This window comes from Odocoileus virginianus, chromosome 22 (assembly GCF_023699985.2).
Source record: "Odocoileus virginianus isolate 20LAN1187 ecotype Illinois chromosome 22, Ovbor_1.2, whole genome shotgun sequence".
NCBI lineage: Eukaryota > Metazoa > Chordata > Mammalia > Artiodactyla > Cervidae > Odocoileus > Odocoileus virginianus.
The window spans coordinates 53,569,504-53,591,212 of record NC_069695.1 but is presented as its reverse complement, the minus strand read 5'-3'; the positions used below and the strand labels follow the sequence as shown (position 1 = coordinate 53,591,212).

At 52.1% G+C, this 21,709-nt stretch overlaps 1 protein-coding gene across 6 annotated transcripts in view; it reads left to right on the top strand.

Annotated features, from left to right (window-relative positions):
- ZNF516 (zinc finger protein 516) overlaps positions 1-21,709 on the top strand; it is a 97,902-nt gene that overhangs the window by 54,868 nt on the left and 21,325 nt on the right. For all 6 annotated transcript variants that reach the window (XM_070452988.1, XM_070452987.1, XM_070452989.1 and 3 more), the window contains one exon: positions 20,269-21,633. In XM_070452988.1, coding sequence (XP_070309089.1) covers positions 20,269-21,633 — 1,365 coding nt within the window. The remainder of the gene's footprint in view (positions 1-20,268; positions 21,634-21,709) is intronic.

Genomic DNA, 21,709 nt, shown 5'->3' with positions numbered 1-21,709 from the left:
TCTCAGAAGCAGACCCACCTGGAGCCCAGGCGGCCCCTTCTTTCAGGATGCACTGTCCTTCCGAGGCACGCTCTGGCCCAGCCAGCTCTGTACCGAGGGTGCTATTTGATTCGTATCATCTTGGTCAGCGTGTTTGTTGTGGGCAATGAATCATTTATATCTGAGATTCTCTTTAGTCAAGTATTTGGGTTTTGTTTTATAAGTATGTTTGTTGTGTACGTGTCTGGCACAAGTTCTTAAAATTTCATCCATAACTTTAGTTTTTTTTTTTTTTTAATTTCTTAATTTCCTGTGCACAGGCCCTAATCCAAGACTGGTTTTTGTGAAACCTTTGCAGGCTCCTGATGTGATCCAGTATTTGCATGCATAGTTTGCATACTTTGCATGTTAAAACAGACTGTACCTTCAGATCTGTATTTTACTAGAATTGAAAAAGCCCGGGATAGTCTTCTCTGGATTGAAAGTTAGCAGGTCAGGATTTTCTTTACTGGAATTTTACGTGGACCTGTGTGTGCGGTCAGGGTAGTCACGTCCACTCAGAGGATTCCTCCTCTTCTGCTCTGTTTATGGAGGCAGCCATTGATCTGAGAGCAGTGTCCTCACAGGTGACGAAGACATTCAGGCTAACTGCTGGCTGCCAAGTATGTTCTCCAACAATGTGCCAGATTTGAGTATTACTCGTGCTGTTTTTGCGAACTCCAGGCTTTCAGCCCTGTGGACGAGCTGAATTCCAGTTTTACTGACTGCCCTTTTCATTTCTGAGTCTAATCGGTTACCGAAATACACCATCTGAGAGGGTAGCCCAGGGGGACCCTCTGATGACGGACTGACCGTGCTGGAGAAGGTGGTGTGTGTGCCTGGCCCTAACGTCCGAAGCCTGCTGGGAGCCGTGGCTTCCTCCCCAGAATCCTGCAGTCAGGTTGTTCTGCACACGAACGGGCAGTTCACTGATGGACTGGATGCTGGAGAACACAGTTTTGGACGTGGGAATGATGGTCAGGTTTCCATCATCCATCATGGATGCTGTAATTGCTTCCATTCAAAGCTTGTCTGTGATGTTCTTGGTTTTTAAAAAACAGATTTCTGCAGAATTCATGAGATATGATTTACACAGGTTATTCTGGCTTTGGGCTTGAAAAGCATAGTAATGGGGTGGATCAAACGTTTTTGTCTTTAAGAAATAGAAGTTTGGGGCTGCTTTTTTTTTTTAAATGGTGAAATATGGTAGGGTAGGTAGGGCCATGAGGTTACAACAGGCATTCAACCTTTAAAAGCTCTCTTTCTTGTGAAGCTCCTTGGCTGGTAGGGACGCGTGGTCACTGGCCGCGCAGTGCGGCTCAGCGCATCAGCTGAGGGCTTACAGAGCTCCCGAGTGCCAGGCGCCGAGGACGGGGTTGCAAAGTCCTGACTTGGGAATTTTGTAAACTCTGAACACAAAGTTCTAGACAGGTGGTGTGTAACACCAAGGAGAGAAAGTCTCTCTGCAGTTTCCATGGTGACAGCCTGCTCACCACTTAGAAACAAGTTCTTGCTGCTGATCACAAAAGGGCCCCGGGCTTATGTGTTAGCGGGGAAGAGAGGAAGCTGCCCCAGAGCTGCCTCCTGTGCGGGATCCGTTTTAAATATCTGGATTTCCTTCCCATTCTGGGTCAGAGTTCCTTGGGTTTTTCTTCCTTGAGTTCAGGATCCTTTTCTCTGAGTTTGAAGGTCTGGTGTGTTGGGGGGGCTGTTTTAGAAGCTTGTAGGTTTTGGGGTCACACAGAGTCGGACATGACTGAAGTGACTTAGCAGCAGCAGCAGGTTTTGGAGCAGCGGTGCTCGAGGATGCCTCCCAGAGCAGGTGTGGGGAAGGCGGGTGAGGGGCTGGACTTCCCTCCGTCCAGGGGTCCAGCATCAGCCTCGCCCACCCTGCTGCCCGCTGGTCACCATCTCCCCCACCCTGCTCGGCCCCTTTGCCGTCCCTCTGGCCCCTTTTCTATCCGAGGGCAAAGGGAGGGAAGGACACCGGGTCACGCCCAGCGCCCAGTGTGCGGGGCGAGGCGTGGTGTCGGGGCGCGGTGGGCTCGGGTGGCCCTCCGTCCAGGCGCAGAGCCTCCAGCGGTTGTGTCCCAAGGCCAGGGACAGGCTGCAGCCAGTACGCCTGGAACAGACCACTGCGACCCTTGTCATTCCCACAGGCCTCCTTGGGGGACCGCCCCCCGCCCCTCTGCCCTGGCTGCAGGGCAAGTGTCACTTCTCGGTTCCCTCTGATGCCCCCAGTGTGGGGGAGGACCTTCCAGGGAAAGGTTTGTTGTTCAGAGGCTCCGACGTGTCTGACTCTTTGCGGCCCCGTGGACTGTAGCACGCCAGGCTTCTCTGTCCTTCGTTATCTCCTCGAGTCTCTCAAACTCATGTCCATCGAGTCGGTGATGCCATCCAACCATCTCATCCTCTGTCATCCCCTTCTCCTCCTGCCCTCGGTCTTTCCCAGCATCAGGGTCTTTTCCAGTGAGTCGGCTCTTCACATCACATGGCCGAAGAATTGGAGCTTCAGTTTCAGCATCAGTCCTTCCAGTGAATATTCAGGGGTGATTCCTTTAAGGGCGAGGTTAGGGTCCCTCGAAGCTGGTCTTCTTGCCTTAGAACTGCTCACCGCCGCTCTTCTGCCCCCGGATGAGGTGGGGAGGGGCCAAGGCCCCCTGAGTCCAGCCCCACCTTCTCACCTGCATAGGAGGGACCCTTGCAGCCACTGAGGCTCTGAGAGGCCCGTCTAGTGGAGGCTGGTCATTGGTTAAGTGCCCCGCTGTGGTTTGGGTCCTCTGAAAGTAACACCAGCTTCTGCTCTGTCTCCCATGAGTACGTTCCTCTCCTCAGTGGACGAATGATACCGCATGTAGATGAAAAGTAATTTTCTTCATGACATGTGATGCTGGCGTTTACATCAGTGTTGACACTTTTTTTTTTCTGTTTTTGGATTGAGTGGCTGACTCATACAGTGCTTCCTTTGAAGTCATTCATGTAAATAATGTATTTGTTTAGCTGAAAACATGTTAGAGGTTCAGTACATAAAAAATACAGGATGCCTGGTAAATTTCACATAAACATCTAATAGCTTTTTTTAGTGTAAGCGTGTCCCATACAGCGTTTGAGACATAGGCTGAAAGTGACGTGTTTTTGGCCTGCAGTTCAGATTGCCCGGCTCCCCCGTGCGTTCCCCAGTGTGGGTCTCTGGGCGAGTCTCCTGGCAGGTGGTTATTTCAGGACAGCCAGGAAGTGCCTGGTCTTGTTTCCTGGCCTGCTTGTGGGCTCACTGAGACCTGCTCAGCAACTCTGTTCACTGCCGGACCTCATGCTGTGAATGTTGGGATGATAATTAGCTGAGGAATCAAAGGGGACAGCTCTCTGGTGGAGTCCTTGCTCTCTGGCTTACAGGGATCGATACTTTGAACATGTGCATTACCTGCATTGAGGGTCAGAACAGTGCTGGTGGAGAAAGAGATGCAGGAGGAAATGAAAATTGCTTTTATTCTGTTTGATGGATGAAAAAAACCTTAGCATTTTTTAACACAGAAAATGTTCTACGCACTGCCTGGAGTCAGGACCGTGTGACATATTTGAGTGTCCTATATAGCGTGCAGCCACTGTGACTGTGACACTTTCTGAAATCTGTCCTGAGAATGACGCTGCCCCAGGGGTGGCTGCTCCGGCATGGATGTCAGTCATCAGAGGAAAGTTCTGTTCCGTTTGGAATTTGGTAGGTGGTTTGCTGCTTGCTGTTCCATGCTGTCCATGCTGTTCCACAATGGGGTGTCAGTATTCCTTGATGTGTGTAGTATTGGGGTCACAGCTTTGCCCTAACTCTGTGGGACCCTGGTGGGTGCCCTCAAGAATCTGGTAGCTTGGTTAGTAAAAGGCTCCATCTAGCCCGAACTGCTGAAACTTACCCTGCATGCAAGGGCCCATCTCCTTAATTCAAAATAAAAAGAACTCCAGGAATCCTCCAGACCATACTCTAAGAAAGCTGTGGTACATATACACAATGGAATATTACTCAGCTATTAAACAGAACACATTTGAATCAGTTCTAATGAGGTGCATGAAACTGGAGCTTATTATACAGAGTGAAGTAAGTCAGAAAGAAAAACACCAATGCAGTATACTAACACATATATATATATAGAATTTAGAAAGATGGTAATGATGACCCTATATGTGAGACAGCAAAAGAGGCACAGATGTAAAGAACAGACTTTTGGACTCTGGGAGAAGGCCTGGGTAGGATGATGTGAGAGAATAGCATTGAACGATGTATATTATCACATGTGAAACAGATCACCAGTCCAGGTTCAATGCATGAGACAGGGTGCTCGGGGCTGGTGCACTGGGATGATCCTGAGGGATGGGATGGGGAGGGAGGTGGGAGGGAGTGTTAGGATGGGGAACACATGTACACCCATGGCTGATTCATGTCAATGTATGGCAAAACCACCACAATATTGTAAAGTGATTAGCTTCCAATTAAAAAAAAAAAGAAAAAACAGAGCCCCAGGAACCGTCCAGACCATACCCTAGACGTGGGCTGCCCAGATGTAGGGACACAGTTCTGTAATCTCAGTCTGTGATCTGTAGCCTGTCATTTGCACAAAAATAGTCAATAATGACCCGGGACTCACGACCATCCCCCAAATAGCATGAGGAATTTGGTTTATTTACTGGGTGTATTTCTTATGATTCTGAATTGATTTTGACTATGCGTGATCTATCCTCATTCAGTTTTGGTTAAAAACCCTGTAACTATGGGTGGAGAAAATCTGGCAGATCACTGGTGTCTTGGGACTTCTCTGTCCCTGGTTGGAACCCTTGGAGAATTTCTGACACCCTGTAGCGTCCATGGTGCAGATGGACAAGCTGTATAAGCAGTGGGTGCATCCCTTCCCTCTGACCTCTGACCTCGGACTATGCAGAGAGCTCTTGAGTTCATTTTGCAAGACGGATCTGTAATTGAAATAGAAGGTCCTGGAATCTGGTGTCGCCTTGAAATGAGGCCTCCGTGAGTCAGTGAAGGTCCTGACCCACCTGAATGGGGTTCGGAGGTGAGCATTATCTCCTGCCATCGAGGTCTTGTCCCGTCTTGTTGCTCACCTGGCGTTGGAGGCAAGGTCACGTCAGGCAAGCACCTGTGGGATACGCAGGGAGGCCTGGGCCGCGCTGGTCTCTCCCCGGGGAACTTCAGAACCACAGACTGGATCTCTGTAACTTCTCCTTTCCCACCTGTAAAAGGGGGGCGTTGTCTTCCTCCTGAGCACCCTTTCCTTGGAAAGATGCAGTGAACCCCTGCGTGGATTCCTGTGATTGCCGACCTTACGGGAGGGGCTGCCTGCTGCCCGACAGACCCCTGCTCCTCTGAGCTCACCAGCGGAAGCCTCCAGACACACTCAGCACAGGGTTTCCATGCCGACGCCAGGCGGCAAGGTGGTGCAACTTCTAGTTGTAGGATTACAAGTGGTTCTGAGAGGACCTGTTGGCATCTTTCATGAGCTAACACTCAATCAGCCAATCACAAACATAGGTTTTCCTTGTGTATCTTAAAGATTTGTGCAGAGGAGAATTAATGCTAAACCATTTTATGTTCTGTTTTGTCCTGTTTTATAATCTGAAATTCCTTCTCTCCTTCACTGCCCGTCATTTAAACTGTTTCTCTTGTCCTTTCGTTGGCGGAACTGGGAAAACACCCCTCCTCTCCCGTCTCCCCAAGATCACCCTGCTCATCCTCTTTGACCTCCTTGATGGGGTCTGTGTGCAAAAGTGTGTATGGTCCATGATTCCTTTCCATTTAGTGCGTGGATGTCTCCTGTCCTCACTTCCCCATAAACACACAGGCACGTCTCCTATAGCCTTAGGACTGCCTCATACTTAGTTCTTTTGTTGAAGACCATACTCGATTACCATGGCAGTGGCTGCATTTATGATCCCTCAGTTTCCAGAAAGTTCATCCCCAGCCTCATGGTCTCAGGGACAGCCTGCTTGTGTCTGACCCCCGCCGTCCACCTGTGTCCACTGTGGGGCCCTGCGAGCTGAGCGGGGGAGAAAAGTGAGTGTGAGCCGCTCAGTCGTGTCCGACTCTGCCAGCCCATGGACTATAGCCGCCAAGCTTCTCTGTGCATGGGATTCTCCAGGCAAGAGTACTGGAGTGGGTGGCCATTCCTTTCTCCAGGGGACCTTCCTGACCCCGGGATTGGACCTGGGTCTCCCACACTGCAGGCGGCTCCTTCACTGTCTGCGCCATGGAGTGGGGTGAGGCGCCGCGCCTGGACCTGCAGCCCTTCGGGGGGGACACACACCGTGGGGGCTGGGACAGCGCTGCCCCCGGCTCCTCTCAGCAACCTTTCACCTCAGCCTCGCTTTGGGACGGGTCCTCCACGTCTGCAGCCAGCAGCTCTGACTTACTGAGTTCCGGTCAGCCACCAAAGACCAGGTCGGCTGAATTTGGCTGGTTTGTGCATTAAATTGCTCGAGTGGCCGTAATTTTATTTAAAATGGAAATAATGATCATTAATTGTCTGGTGCCTTAATCAATATTAAGATTAAATAAAAGGAAGCTCTGCCTCAAAGTGGCCAGAGTTACACAGTTTGACACACGTGCGAAGCAGAAAGACCCATGATGGCTTGAGCGCTAGACCCGCCAGGTGACTAAGCTCTACAGAAACATCTTCAGAGACTCCTTTTACCTTTGAAATACAGAGTCTGTGGCACAGTGTCTCTACTTTTTTTTTTTTTTACTGTAAGTAAAATCAGAGAACTGTGAAGTGTCTGACTCTGTGACCCTATGGGCTGCAGCACACTAGGCTTCCCTGTCCTTCACCATCTCCTGGAGTTTGCTCAGACTCATGGCCATTGAGTCAGTGATGCCATCCAACCATCTCATCCTCTGTCGCCCCTTTTCCTCCTGACCTTAACCTTTCCCAGCATCAGGGTTTTTTGCAGTGAGTCAGCTCTTCACATCAGGTGGCTGAAGTATTGGGACTTCAGCTTCAGGGTTGATTTCCTTTAGGATTGGCTGGGTTGATCTCTTTGCTGTCCAAGGGGCTCTAAGGAAATATGCTTTTTTTTTCTAAGAAATAATAAAACTTTCAGTGCAGTATTTTCTCTGATTGAAACCTACCAAGTTAATATTAATTACATCTAAAAAGGGATTTTAAAAAATTCCTATAAGTTTTGTAACTTTTTGACTTTAAATAGCAGGAAAGTGTCAGTTGTAAATTCTGAGATAACAGGTTTTTACCGAGGATTCCTTAATGGGATAGGGTGTGTGTGTGCTCAGTTGTGTCTGATGCTTTGCGACCCCATGGACCGTAGCCCGCCAGGCTCCTCTGTCCGTGGAATCCTCCAGGCAAGAAGACTGGAGTGGGCTGCCATTTCCTTCTCCAGGGGATCTTCCTGACCCAGGGATTGAACCCACGACTCTTGCATTTCCTGCATTGGCAGGCAGTTTCTTTACTACTGCACTACCAAAGCTGTCTGTGGATTATGCATTTATTTAAATACTTTAACAAAGCGTGTGTTAGATAAATGGATGCATTGCTCACAAATCTCCTTGGTAAAGACAGAAAGCCCTGAATGTTTTCACGCTGGGTGAAGGCAGAAAAGTGTTCAGATTTTGAAGGTTCTGAATTCATGGAGTTGTCCCCAATAGCTCTGATTTCCGTTTTCTTTTTTTTTTTTTAATTTCCACGTTTTCGTGTGTTAATACAGTTTTGCAGGAGCGGAGAGGATTGTGGAGTAAAACGTTTAAGGCTGAAGCCGTGCACGCAGGTCTCTGCCCTTGCCGAGGACAGGGCGAGCCTGTCCTTTGAAGTCGGGAGGCAGGGACCAGATGAACCACTGGGCAAGTTACACAGGGTGGAAGCACTCGGAGTTCAAAAGCATCGCACAGAGACCCTTTGCCAAGTTTCATTTCTAAACTTTACAGCAGTCCTCAAATGGTCGCAAGCTGAGGAGCACTGTGAAAATCTGTTTATTTCTCAGTATCCCAGGCCGCTGACCCTGTGTTCTCCAGGTTATTTATGGAGGTCTTTGGGGCCACGCTGGCCAAAGATGAGAGCGGCGGGACTTCCCTGCCTCGTCCTTCTGTCCTCTGTGCATGCTGATTAAAAGCGGCTGAAACTGGAGGTTGATTTGGAGGAGGGAGAATGGAGAAGCAGAGTTCATGTTCCTTTCTCTACCATCAGCTTGGGATGGAGGCAGTGTTTAAGGTGGAGGGAAATGTGTGTCTTCAAACATACTTCTTTGCCAATGATGAAGACTCTTCCGCGTTTTCCTCCCTGCGAATCTGGCAGCCATGGTCCCCACTGTGGAGGTTCAGTGTCTTGTTGTGTGTGCGTGCTGAGTCACGTCCAACCCTCTGCAACCCCATGGACCATAGTCCACCAGGTTCCTATGTCCGTGGGATTCTCCAGGCTAGGATACTGGGTTGCAGGCCCGCCTCCAGGGGGTCTTCGTAACCCAGGAGTGGAACCCGCATCTCCTGTGTCTCCTGCATTGGCAGGCAGGTTCTTCACCACCAGCGCCGCCTGGAGAGACCTGCTGCTGGGCTCAGGGAGCTTCCCATCTGCACTGGAAGAGGAGTGCCGTGCGACTTGGGTGGTTCCGACCCACAGGGTACCCTCCTTCCTGTGGAGCTGGCCTCCTCCCGCGGGGTGAGGAAGCGCTCATGGCTCGGTGCTGCGTGGTTTTCATCCCGGGGTTTGCTTGCTTTCCTGGGAGCCTGGCTTTCCCTCTCGTGAGATGCAGGTTCAGCGAGTGGTGTGGGAAGTCGGTCTTTCCGTCTGTCCGTCTAGTGTGGGAGGATCGTGGCAGGCGCAGCTCACTCTGCTCCGGTCAGTTAGTGACGGGCTTCCAGGTATCGAGAAGACTACTAACAGCGTGTTGACTCCTTTGCCAACATGTATCATTCATTTGAATAAAGGATTCAAAGCCAGGCTCACTCTGTGTTTAGTGGGAGCAGGAATGGCAGGTGCCCGTTTGTATCATCCTTCTCGTGACCCGTCATTAACAAAATTAAGACCATCATTTAGGAACAAAACTAGAATTTTCTGGCTTATTTTACCTTTCCCATGGTTAGATGATTCTAAGCCAATTTGGCAAGATGAAGAATGCTTTAACAAGCTTCAGTGGTAATGGAGTGGGTAGCCTTTTGTGGGTTGAAGATAGTCTTAAGAAAACCTAAAAAGAAAAAGGAAGCTTGGATGGACAATTCTGAATAGATTGGAATATGTAATGCATTGTGGCTCAGATGTCAAGCTTCGAGAGTCACCAGCCCCAGGAAGGCTGTCGGGCGTCCGCCTCGCCCCCCTGACTGCAGTGGGTACCCTGCCTGAAGACGTGCCTCTCATCAGCTGGCTCCTGAAGCCTCACATTAAACGCAGGGGATGCAGACTTTTAAAAGAAACTCCCTGAATGAGGAGGATCATAGCTGGTGTGCCAGCTTTACATAAGATTATTTTTTTCAATGAAATCTTACTTAAGTGTGTGCTCATGTGCTATTCATGAAAAAAAGGAAAATGCCCTGTTTCAGAAGAAATAAGGTTTTTCCCAGAGCGGGATTTTGAGCCATCAGTGAGTAATGCCGAAAGCCAAACAGTAATAATTGACATAGTTTACTCAAGTACTTAGCAGTGTACATGTGTACATGTATATGTAAGTCTTTCGGGTTCTGGCAGAAATACTGTTTTAAACTGAATTTGTTCAGAGTGAGGGCAAAGGATCAGTTGGCTTAGGTGGCATCAGTTTCTCCAAATCATCTTTTTGTTTCAAATGTTTAATTTTTAAAAAAAGGGTTACATTAAATTCCTTAAGCTACTTGGTAGTTATACAAGCTGTTTAAATAATGTATCAATTTGAGAAAATATTTACAGAACCTCTTAAATAAACAGATGTTCACTCAGATACCTAAAAACCGTGTTGGGACATTTTCATTCATGAGTTTTGTAAAGATTTTTACTTGTTCACTAGTGTTACATCATTCTTTAAAGACTTGTTTCGGTTTAGCATAAAATCATAAAATCAGTTTCTGTGGGGTGATGCCATGGGGGGGTGTGTAGGGGCCTGATTAGTTGAGAGAGTAACATCAGCTTTTAGTTTTATGATGGAGCAAACCATGTAGGAACACCTCACAGCCCCACAGCCTCACCTGCTGGGCCAGCCCCGGCCACCTTGCTCCAGATCCACCCCGGCCTCTGATACGGGGAGAGTGAAAGTGAGTTGTGCCCGACTCTTTGCGACCCCATGGACTGTAGCCTGTCAGGCTCCTCTGTCCATGGGATTCTCCAGGCAAGGATACTGGATTGGGTTGCCATGCCCTCCTCCAGGGGATCTTCCCAGCCCAGGGATTGAACCTGGGTCTCCTGAATTGCAGGCGGATTCCTCACCATCTGAGCCACCACGGGGACCTGGGCATCAGTGGGTCTGTGGGGCCGTGTGGGAAGGCACCTTCCTGCAGCCTCCAGAGTCTCTTCCTCAGGGGGGCTGGTGCAGGTCGGCTGACGCGGGGTCCCGGGCGCTGATGTCAAAGGCCTCTCGGAGCTTGATCCTGTGGGGTGTTTCTGGTGTCATGTTGGGTGTAATTCACTTTGGTACGTGAATATTGTTACCCTACCAGAAAAATGATTTCTGCTCAGGTGATATTCAGGTGCCTGCCTTTTTTCCCCTCAAAATACTGTTAACTTCAAAATTATCTTCTTAGCTGATATAGGAAGTGGCAACCCACTACAGTATTCTTGCCTGGGAAATCCCATGGACTGAGGAGCCTGGCAGGCTACAGTCCATGGGGTCGCAAAGAGGTGGACACGACTGAGCGACTGAGGATATATCTTCTTAGAGTTTTTTTCTTTTTAATTTCACTTGACAAATTAGTTGTGCCAGTGGTAGCATTTTCTGTAGTCTTTTGAGGGCAGGGTTAAGAAATAGAATTGTATTAATTTTGGTTATGTATTTTAATTAATTTTGATAATGAAATTTTCTGTCATTAAATTTGGTCATCAGAGTTCTGCTCCAGTATCCTTGATCTACAAAAATAGAATCTTTATACAGTACACACCCGTGTGGACGAGATGGAGTGAGCAGGCCTGTTATGGAAAGCTTTCCCTGAATTGTTCTGGGCTGCCATCTCTCCTGCACACTTAGGCTCCATGTCTTTGAGAAAGCTGCACTGTCTGTTTTAGGATTGTCGGTGGATTCAGGTGGGACCCGATGCTGGTGCAGAAAAAGAGGGTGTTACTAACGCCTGGGAATTTGGACATCTCTTGTGTTGACAAAAAAGTTTCAGCGAAAGCTCGGAAATCCTCATCTGTGCCGATAAGTCAGCAAAACCTCGAAGGAGCGGCCTGGAAAGGGGAGGCCTTGGTGAGACGGAAAGTGGTTTTCAGTGGCTGTGCTGTTTAAGAGGAACCAGATGCACTAGGGCCTCTGAGCAGAAGCAGGCAGGAGGGACCCTGGGGGTGCTGGTCGGGGGGCTGCTTCCTCGCAGTGACCGTGACCTCGACGGGCAGTGGCTGGGATGCCCGCCTGAAGGAGACGCTGGTCAGGGGTCACGGGCCTGCCTGCACCCAGGGGCCCTGCCATTCCATGGCAGGAGCCGGCCTGCTACTGAAGCGGGCACGTCGCTCCCATGGCCGACTCGTGCTGACAACCTATCCGAGCCCAGCGCCCTGCGGGCCAGTTGCGGGGGACCAGGTCCACGCGTGGCCATCGCTGGATGCAGGCAGGGTTCCAAGCTGCGGGTGAGACGGCCTCTGTGTGCCGTGAGCCTGGTGATGAGACTGCAGTCACAGCTCACACGCTTCTCGTGTGCTGCGTGGGTGACAGACTGACGCGGGCCCCGGCGTGAAAACGCGGAGGTTAATGACTGAGGTTGTCTGCAGCGGGTGGATGATGCTTCACTGTGGTTTTCAAATCAACCGTGAGCAGCACGGCTGCTAGGACACGATGGCCTTGAGGGTGTGGAAGGCGAAGGGCATGAGTGGCTGTCCCGGCTGCCCCCACGGACGCCCCTGCCCTCCTGGCGTCCTCTGCCCCCCGCCTGCCCTCCTGGAGTCCTCTGCCCCCCGCCTGCCCTCCTGGCGTCCTCTGCCCCCTGCCTGCCCTCCTGGCGTCCTCTGCCCCCCTCCTGCCCCCACCTCCAGACCTGTCCGTGTTGTGCTTCTGAGCCTGTTGTTGTTCAGTCACCAAGTCGTGTCAGGTTCTTTGTGACCCCCCACGGGCTGCAGCACGCCAGGCCTCCCTGTCCTCCTCTAACTCCCGGAGTTGCCGAAACTCACGTCCATTGAGTAGGTGATGCCATCCAACCATCTCATCCTCTGCCATCCCCTTCTCTTCCCGCCTTCAGTCTTTCCTAGCATCAGGGTCTTTTCTAATGAGCCAGCTCTTCCCATCAGGTGGTCAGAGTATTGGAGTTTCAGCCTCAGCATCAGTCCTTCCGGTGAGTGTTCAGGGTTGATTTCCTTTAGGACTGACTGCTTGGACCTCCTTGCTGAGCCTCCCCTGTCCTGCAGACGGGGCTCCAGGTGGAGCTGGAGTCCAGTCCGAGCCCATGCTTGTGACGCCAGCTGCATCGATCGCTCCATGGCCGTGCCGGCCTAGTTGCTGGGGACACACTGCGCCCTCTGGTCCCCTGTGTGAGTGTCCGGGGTGGGGTGCGGTGTGTGGGGCTCCTTTGATCGTGCTGCCTTTGCCGGCCCCACTGGAGGGGCCGTGTCCCCTGTCACCTGCCGGGCGTGCCGTTGCTCACCAGGCGCGTCCTGGGAAACTTCGTGTGTGCAGGTCCTGCTCACACCTGAGCTGTGGCTGGAAATGTCTTCAGGGAACAGGGGCGGATGTGCCTCCCAGAGTTTGCTGCTGGGGCCGCGAGGGTGTGGCACCGTTGCCTGCGATGAACAGACTCCACGTTCTCCGGGGCACCACAGTGCGCACACATGCACGCACGGGCATGCACGTGTATGTGCACACGCACACTTGCACACAGTGGTGATCCCGGGATCTTTGAGGCTGGAGGGCGTGGTAGGGCAGTGACTGGGGTCCCCCTGGGCCTGCATTGAGGCCACAGAGGGAGCGTCCCCGTGCCCAGCTGGCAGCAAGGAGATGAGGGAGATATCCTCCACGGGCCTTACTTCGCTCCTGCCATTTGCTGAGCAGTGTCTCAGTCAAGTCCCCAGGGGTCAGTCTGTGCCCCTGGGCGCTTTGCAGAAGCTCCTGGGAGGGCAGAAGGCCTGTGTGCTCACCCTGGCCACCTGCCCCCGGCAGAGCAGAGATGGGGTGGTTTCAGCCTCAGACCTGGTGCCCCAGGTGTGTCCCGGGACTTCACAGGACAGCAGGCCATGCAGGGGCCTTAACCTTGTGCAGGGACCCGCGTGGACGCAGGGACCCGCGTGGACGCCCGGCCGTGGGGCGGTGGTTCCAAACACACGTGACTCTGCTGGGTGGTTGTGTGGTTTTCCCCCAGAATTGAAAAATAGAAACATTTCACTTTTTGCAGTTACGTGTTTTAGGTTTGGTGTGTATGTCTCCTGGAAACCCTGAAGTCTCTTGATATCTGTGAGTAGAATAGGAAGTGGGGACCCTGGGTTCCCGCCTGTGTAGCTCATGGTGGGGCTGGGCTTGGCCAGGCTAACGTTGTCAGGGTGTGGATCGATATGCTCAGCTTCTAAAAATAGCCTCAACACACACACACACATTTTCTCCTTTTAAAGAATGGTGTATTCACTGGGCTTCGCATTCTGGACTTTGTAATTGTCTGGTTGTGGGAAAGGGAGTGAGTTCTCAGGACTTGAAGGCACGTGGCAGCTACCTGCTGAGCAGGCAGCCGCCCCAGTGGTCGCGCAGCCCCGACACACAGCCATTCTCTGGTGGGAGGCCATGCCTGCGTGAGCCCGCACGGTGTCCGCGTGTGTGGCTGGGTGTGCATGCGCGCACGCGTGGCTGTGACTGTGTGTGGCCGCCTGAGTGCCTGCTAACGGGTCATCTCTGTGCCTGGAGGAGGGAAGGATGGGGACAGACAGACAGGCAGGGAGGGAGTGGGCCGGGTGGTTGCCTGGCAGATACGCAGGCTTCGGGAGCGCCGTGTCTTTGAATGAGCTTTGCTCTGGCTTCAGCTGCGCCACCAGGACCAGTGTGTCTGCAGGGCCGTATAAACCGTAAGCTGCAGCACCTGGAGAGAAGCGGAGGCTATCAGTGATGGGTGGTGGAAGCCCAGCAGCCTGGCAAAGGGTTTCCATGTCAGGGCGAAGACGTGGCATCAGGGGCTGAGGTTCTGAAAAGTGGGTCTAGGTCCCAGAATCTGGACGTTGGATCAGCGGTGACTTTTCAGGTCACTTCCTGTTGTTCGGGCCTAAGTCGGTGTTCTGGGGAGGATCCGGGGCCCTGTCCCCCACGGGGCCTCGGGAGTGGGACCCTGCCCTCATGTGGGTGCCGGGGGAGAACACAGGTCAGAGGTGACAGGTCAGGTTAAGTGGAGGACGCGGGGGAGCTTCTGGGCCCCGGCGCGTGGCTGGGCTGCTGCCTTCATCACGGAGCTCCCTGACGGCACGCGTGTGTTCCTCTCACCACGTGAACCCAGCCAGAGCACCGCTACCACTCCTGGGTTTTGTTCAAAGAGAGGATGCATTAGTTAGTGTTGACCTGTCCGGGGCTGAATGAAAGTGGCGACCAGTTGTATTTGTCGCCCCCTGCCCCATCCCCCCAGATGTTTCTCCATGCCGGTGGATGAGTTATTTCAGGCTGGGCTGCCTTGGGCAAAGCTGCAGGTCCCCTTGGACAGCCCTGGAGGGGATGCTAGGCCAGTGGAGGTGGAGTTGGCCCAAGGGCCCTTTCTTCTGAGTTCAGCTCATAGGATGTTGGAAAACCCTTACTTAGCTTTAAACGTTTTTAATTCATAGATTCACGGCTCCTGCTTAGCCAGCGAGCTCCTGGAAAACAATCACAGAAATATGATATTGCAACTCCTTCTTAAAATAGAAATATGACTAAAGGATTGAGAAAATAAACATTAGTAAGTGGGGCTTTCCCGAGACTGTTCTGTGCGGCATTGGTCCATTGGGGCTGTCATGCTTTGTCTAGACTTTTAAGTAACTGAATAAATTGAAGGGGAGCTTATACAAGTCAAGGGGAAAACCAAAGATATGTATGTAAAAAAGGGGAATACAGTTATTTCCTCTATTAAAAAAAGGGGAGAAAATGAAAGCTAAGGTATGGAGAAGTACATGAAGAATAAATGTATATATACTGTGATTTTGCATTTTAATTAAAAACAGTTTAACTATAACCCATTATACTGCCTGCTTGAGAGTCCAGAAACAGTTTAGTGATGTGACTTGGAAAGATTTGCTGCAATTACTAAGTAAAATATAAAGTAATTCTTTCCACTCAGTGTCTCTGGTGGGCTGAAACATTTGTGATTTATTGTTTATAAAGTAGCTTGAGCTCCTCATGTGAGCAATACAGAAAGTCTCTATTTTGTGTTCACACATGTGTAACCATCAAAGGCTCCAGGATCCCGGTGCCCAGCTTCTGGTTGGGATGAGACGACTCGGCAGACAAGCTGCCGCTGCGTAGTTAGCATCCCTGTGGTTCCTTCTCTGGGGTCAAGGCTCTGAACTTGCAGGTAACCCCGTGTGAGGTCAGGACCACCCTTGTACACATCAGCTGGAGCCCTAAGAGAAGATGCAGAATGAGCCAGGAAGGGGTGTTTCCTGCATACAGTCAGCTTCATGAAATAATAAAGTTTTCACTTTGCGGGTGTGTAGGTGACAAATCCTGCCAAGTGCTTCTTGGAAACTGTGTCCGGACCAATCAGCCCCTGCCCCCCACTCTTGACTACACACACAACAGCACTCCAGGAGTGAAAATAATTTTGATTTTGGTGTAGACAGCGGTTCTGTGGGTGGAAGGACGTGAAGAACTCAGGCCCTGTCATGCCTATGTTGGGCCAGATCCCTGAGGCGCCCCTTTTCTGTGCGTTTCTGTCCAAAAACTGGACATTTGACAGTGCTGCCTTACAGTCTGAGCCCAGCAGCCCAATGCGGTAGATCCATTATTTTAGCTAAGTTCATTCTAGCCAGATCATTCAAGTGCATCAGTGGTTTAAAGCTGTGCACGCTTTCTTCTCTGAAAATACTGATGAACTTGCTTTAAGACCTTTGGATGAACTCCTTTTATCCATTTCAGATACGTTCTGTCCTTTGAGGAGAAAACTGCGTGATTGTACTAATGCACACTCTAAGCGAGTTCTCTGCGTCCCTGTTTGGCTCGCTGAACCTGAGGACTCTGTTTAAAGGTTGATGCCGCCTGGGCCCCTTCCGAAAGCCAGGCCGCGCGCCCAGCGAGCGCGGGGAGCGCGCGCCCTCTGCTGGCGAGGTCCCCGCACGGCCCCGGAAGCCGCGCCCCTCCCCCGCGGCCGGCGCCGGGCCCCGCGGGCTTTGTTCTGCAGGTCGGCGTGTGTCCGGCGTTGCATCTGAAGGCTGTGCTGAGAAATAGCCCCGGTTTCCTAAAGAGGGTCATTATAGTCCGTTCCTAAGTGCACAGAATGCGGGTTTGTATCCTGGGATAGTTAAGCAGCAGCGGAGCTTTCCAACCACTCAAGTGCTAGTGTGTATCCGATAGTCCCTGTTACATTTTGGAGATTTGCAGGTTCCTTCTCTTCTGCAGTCTTGCTCCGACCTGGCTCTCTTAAAACGCAAAAGGTGACAGAACAAACACAGGTGCTTCGAGTGGAGTGGGTTCCTCGTAGAGGCCAAGGGGCAGTTCTGGACGCCCTGTCCTTAAGGAAGCAACAGGACTGGAGGGCTTTGCAAAGCAAGGTTCACATGCGAGGCTCCCCTGGGCTCCCTCCTCTCCCTCGGCGGCAGTTTAAAATCTAAAGTGATAGAAACACCTTCTTCCACCAGTTCCTTCAACTTTAACATGCTTCTTTATGGTAATCGATTTACTTTCTGTTTGCCTTTGTAACGTGGAAATATTCAAGTATTCTTCAGAGCGTTGTTTGTAAAGTTTTGTTTTCGGTTTCTTTTTACTTTTACATGTGATTGAACTTTGTCAAATGGACAACTTATAGTTTCCTGTTAGGATTTGGGGTTGAAGAAGGGTGTATAAAATGTACAGTAGCCATGAAAATATTAATGGACTTGAATTCTGTTCACTTCAGCATAGATTTGATTTTTTCAAAAATACCCCAGTGACCCGAGTGACATATTTGTATGGTTGTGTCAGTGAGGAAGCAGTAAGTTCTAGATTTCTAGAATGTGACTATGTTTTAGGCAGGACACACTGCTGTCCATTAACTGGACTTGGGTGGACACACGAGATATTTGATCAACCTCTAAAATGTTGACTCTGTAATCTCTGAACAGGAATGTTCTTAAGAAAGTTATTTCCCAGATTGCAAGTGTTAAGTTTTCTTTTGGCACCTGGTTACTTGGTTTAGTCAGAAGTCCTGTATTTAATCTGTAACTTTTTTCTTCAGAAATCAAAATCTGGCTTCCAGAGTGCTAAGATATTTATTGAATACATGTTTTTCCATAAATGCAGAAAAGTTACAGTTTTGCGAGTTATTTATGTGAATAGATTAATTACTGAAAATGAAAACTTGCACATTGCGTTCAGTCAGCAGAAAAAGGAGCAGGAACAATTTAGGGAATAAAATATTCGTTCATGTATAAAATATTTAAGCGTGATTATTCAGTTGTTATTGTTCTAGTTCTGTCTGGTTTCCTTGTCATTGAGACCTTATTATTAATATTATTATTGTTCACACTGCATGTGTAATGAGTGAGAGACCTTTTAGAAAGAATGCTTGTCTTAAAGAGACACTTTAGGACTGTAGGACCGAATCGTCCTGGAGAGATACTGGGCCATCAGAAGTGGTTTCTGTGCTGTTCGCTGTGGAAACAAGGCCTGTGCTTTTACAAAGGGCAGTGAGGCTGAGCTGGGACTTGGGCTTTATTGCTGGTGTCGTTTCCGGGTCTGGAAGCCTGGTGATTCCTTGTTTGCTGTAGCCCCTCCTTCCAGCGGCCTTGCAAGTAGGTCAGTTGGTCACGTGCTCTCCGGGGCGCCCCTCTGCACCGACAGATCTGTGGCTGTCTTTGCCCCTTGGTGATTTTCCCTTTATTCTCCCAGAAGGAGAACTTCCCCATCGAACCAGCCCGGGGCAGGGTTTTCAGCATTTCCTTTGCTTCACTTGCACAGAAAGCTTATTAAACCGTGTTTGATAATTGAAATGCCCCATGGATATTGTAGCTGAAACTTTTTCTTAAGTCATTTTTGTGTTGTATCCAAGATATGCTGTGATGGTGATAATTATCCCCATCGCATTTCATTGAGAATCGGTGTTTCTGAGACAGTTTTAGCTGAAATAACTTCTTAGGGACTCCTCCCCGGCCCCCACCCCCAGACACTTATGTGGTTTTCTCTTTGTTAATTTCTTGCGTTTCATATGGGTAACTCTCAAGTTTCAGTTAAACCATGATGCAAAACGGCTCTCATTTCTCTCTCAACATCTTACCTTTTATTCTGCCCTGTGTTTGTATTTGTCCCCTTTTAAGGCAGGGTGAACCATTATTAAAGAAGCATCTTTTGAGAAACATTTAAAAACAGATGTTCTCACTGTCACAACAAGTTTTTGGTAACTGGTAATAGTTGCAAAAGTTACTGGGAACTCATAAATATTAACAAAAATAACTGGTGAAACCTCAGTCAGTTTTTAAGAAGGTGAGCGTATGTGTTTTTGTTTCCCTTGGTGAGGGAGACCCCGTTACCTGAACATGCAGTTTGCTGTCCTCCCTGAGTGCCAGCTGCCGTTTAGGGGCGTCACTGCAGGATTTGGGGTTCCCAGGTGACTTGGTGGTAAGGAATCCGCCGGCTGTGCAGGAAACACAAGGAATTCAAGCTCAATCCTTGGGTCGGAAGATCCCCTGGGGTAGGAAATGGCAACCCACTCCAGGATTCTTGCCTGGAGAGTCCCATGGACAGGGGAGCCTGGTGGGCTGCAGTTCATGGGGTTGAAGAGAGTCCAGCATGACTGAGCAATTGAGTGTGCATGTATGTGTGCACACGCGCGCTCACACACGCACTGCAGATATTACATCTGGGCTTTAATGAAGGGAGCGGGGCTGCTAGCCGAATCTCCCACCCAGATTGTTCCAGGATCCCCTCCTGGGGCAGTGGGGGCCTCAGGGGAGAGTCTCTTCCTGACCCCTCTGCTGCTCTGTCAATTTGAGTTTTACTGCATCACCATGTGCGTGCACCCCCTCTTTTGGAGAGAAAGTCTGTCTTCTGGACTTGCAGACCTGAAGTCTTTCGGGGTCCGATATGAAGAGTTCTGGAAACTTGCTGTGCATGCGAGGCTCAGCTCTTCCCCTTACGAGCCCCTGACCCAAGGATGGTTCAGCGTTTGGAAAGGTCAAGCTGAGTTTACCCCAGAGCACCTGCTTCTCCCCCAGCAGTCACTGGACAGGGTCATTTTCACCCACGGGGAAGCCATATCATCTGCATGAGCCTCCAGGCAGGCCCCAGGGGGGTGGGAGCGGGGTCCCCACGCAGAGAGGGGCACTGTTGCTCCGGGGCGTACCCCCCCCCCCCCCCGCCCCAGGAAGCGGATGTGGGGAGGGGAGGGGAGGGATGGCGAGTGTGATCACCCCCCTCCTGCCGCTGAAAGAAGCTGTTGGTGTCCAGGTTTGGTGCGACTTCACAGGCTTCCCTGGTGGCTCAGAAGGTAGAGAATCTGCCAGCAGTGCTGGGGACCTGGGCTTACAGGACGGTCCCGGGGCCCGTCCTGGGTCAGACCAGTGGCCCATAGTTTCTGAAGCAGTTGCAGGCTCCCTGGGGGTGCAGTGTGGGGGAGAACACTGCTTTCTGGCCCTGCCTCTGCGTGACCACGGGCTGAAAGTTGCGGAAAGCCGTATCTGCCACAAAGAATTAAAATTGTCCTTATTTCTGTTTTTTGATACAGCTGGTCCCTGTCTGTTAAGTAGTAGTGGTGCAGTTATGTGTCACTGGATGGGCAGCTATGTTATCTTCCTTGGCTTTCTAGTGAGTCATTTAATTGAGAAATAAACATTAACTGAGGCCGGTTGGCCCTCGAGTTTGGTCTGCCCTTAAGAGAGAGTGACCCATGCGGGCCCTGGATTGCACTGTTCCTGAACTCCGCCCGCTCCCCTCTGCGGGCACAGGGCAGTTGGGGGAGCTCCGCTGTCTCCTGTCCTGATGAGAAACAGTAACGTCGCACTTTATGTTTCGGTCCTCCAGGGGCAAAGCCACACCGTTGCTGCTTCCCTGAAGACGTCTCCTTGACCATGCTCTCCAACGGAGACCAAAGTCACACGCTGGGACACAGCCCGTCAGGAAGAGTGGCCGGGGAGCCCGGTGCGGGGATCGCGGCCTGCGTGTCCGTACTTGAAAGCAGCAGCAGGGACGCGCCCAGGAGACCCGAGCCGCCTCGGTGTTCTGTGGACTTGAAGACGCCGGCGTGTGGCCCCCAGCAGGAGGGCCCGGGCCCCAGGGACGCGGCTGACCTCCCTCCACGCCAGGCCCCGGCAGCGGGTCTGCAGCCGCCCTCCGAGAGCCAAGCCGCCCACCCCCGGGAGAGGCCGCCGGATTTGCACACCAAGGAGCACCCAGTGGCGGGGACGCGGGCGCCGGCCCCAGACCTGGTCCCACTGGACCTGAGCGAGCGGTCCTCGCGGGACGACCCTGGCCGCCGGGAGCCGGCCTCCTCTCTGCAAGCGGCGCTGGCCGTGCACCCTTGTCCCTACTGCAGCCACAAGACCTACTACCCCGAGGTGCTCTGGATGCACAAGCGCGTCTGGCACCGGGTCAGCGGCCAGGCCGTGGCCCCGCAGTGGACTCAGCCCAACGGCTACAAGAGCATCAGGAGCAACCTGGTGTTCCTGGCCCGGAGCGGACGCACGGGCCCCCCGCCCGCCCTCGGGGGCAAGGAGTGCCAGCCTCTGCCCATCTCCAGGTTCACCCGGACCCAGGTGCCGGGTGGGGCTCTGGGTCCCAAAGGCAGCCCCTCGCCCCTGGGGGCGCCCACGAAAGCTGCCAGCCTGCCCCGGAGCAAGGAGAGCCACTCCGGGGCGCCCTGCGCACTCTGGACGGCCGGCCCCGACGGGCCCCGGCAGACCCGGCCTGGCCCCGGCCCCGAGCAGCCTCAGCCCAAGCCCAAGCAGGAGGCCGGCCCCAGACCTGGGCCCACGGGGGGCAGCGGGGGCTTCAGCAGGAGCGCCACCCCCACACCCACCGTCATCGCCCGGGCGGGCCCCCAGCCCCCCACCAGCGGCAGGCAGGGGGCGGGCCTCGGGCCCCCAAATAAGCACAGTGCCCCGGACCCCCCCAAAGCCAAATTCAGCCCTCAGCCTCAGGGTCAGCTGCACGGGAAAGGTGACGGGGGCGCCCCTCTACCTCCCCGGGAGCCCCCCTCCAAGGCCGGCTCCAGAGGGCCCGGGGCCCCTCAGGGCCTGCCCGCCCCGCACCCCATCAAGCAGGAGCCAGCGTCCGAGGGCCCCGAGAAGCGCCTGGACCTCCTCAGCATCTTCAAGACGTATATCCCGAAAGACCTGGCTTCTCTCTACCAGAGCTGGGGCGCCAGCGGCCCTGTGCTCGAGCACAGAGGTGAGAGCTGCAGCCCTGCCTGCCCGCCCCCGGTCCGCAGGGAGCCCCCACCCCCCAGGACCTACCCCCCGGAATC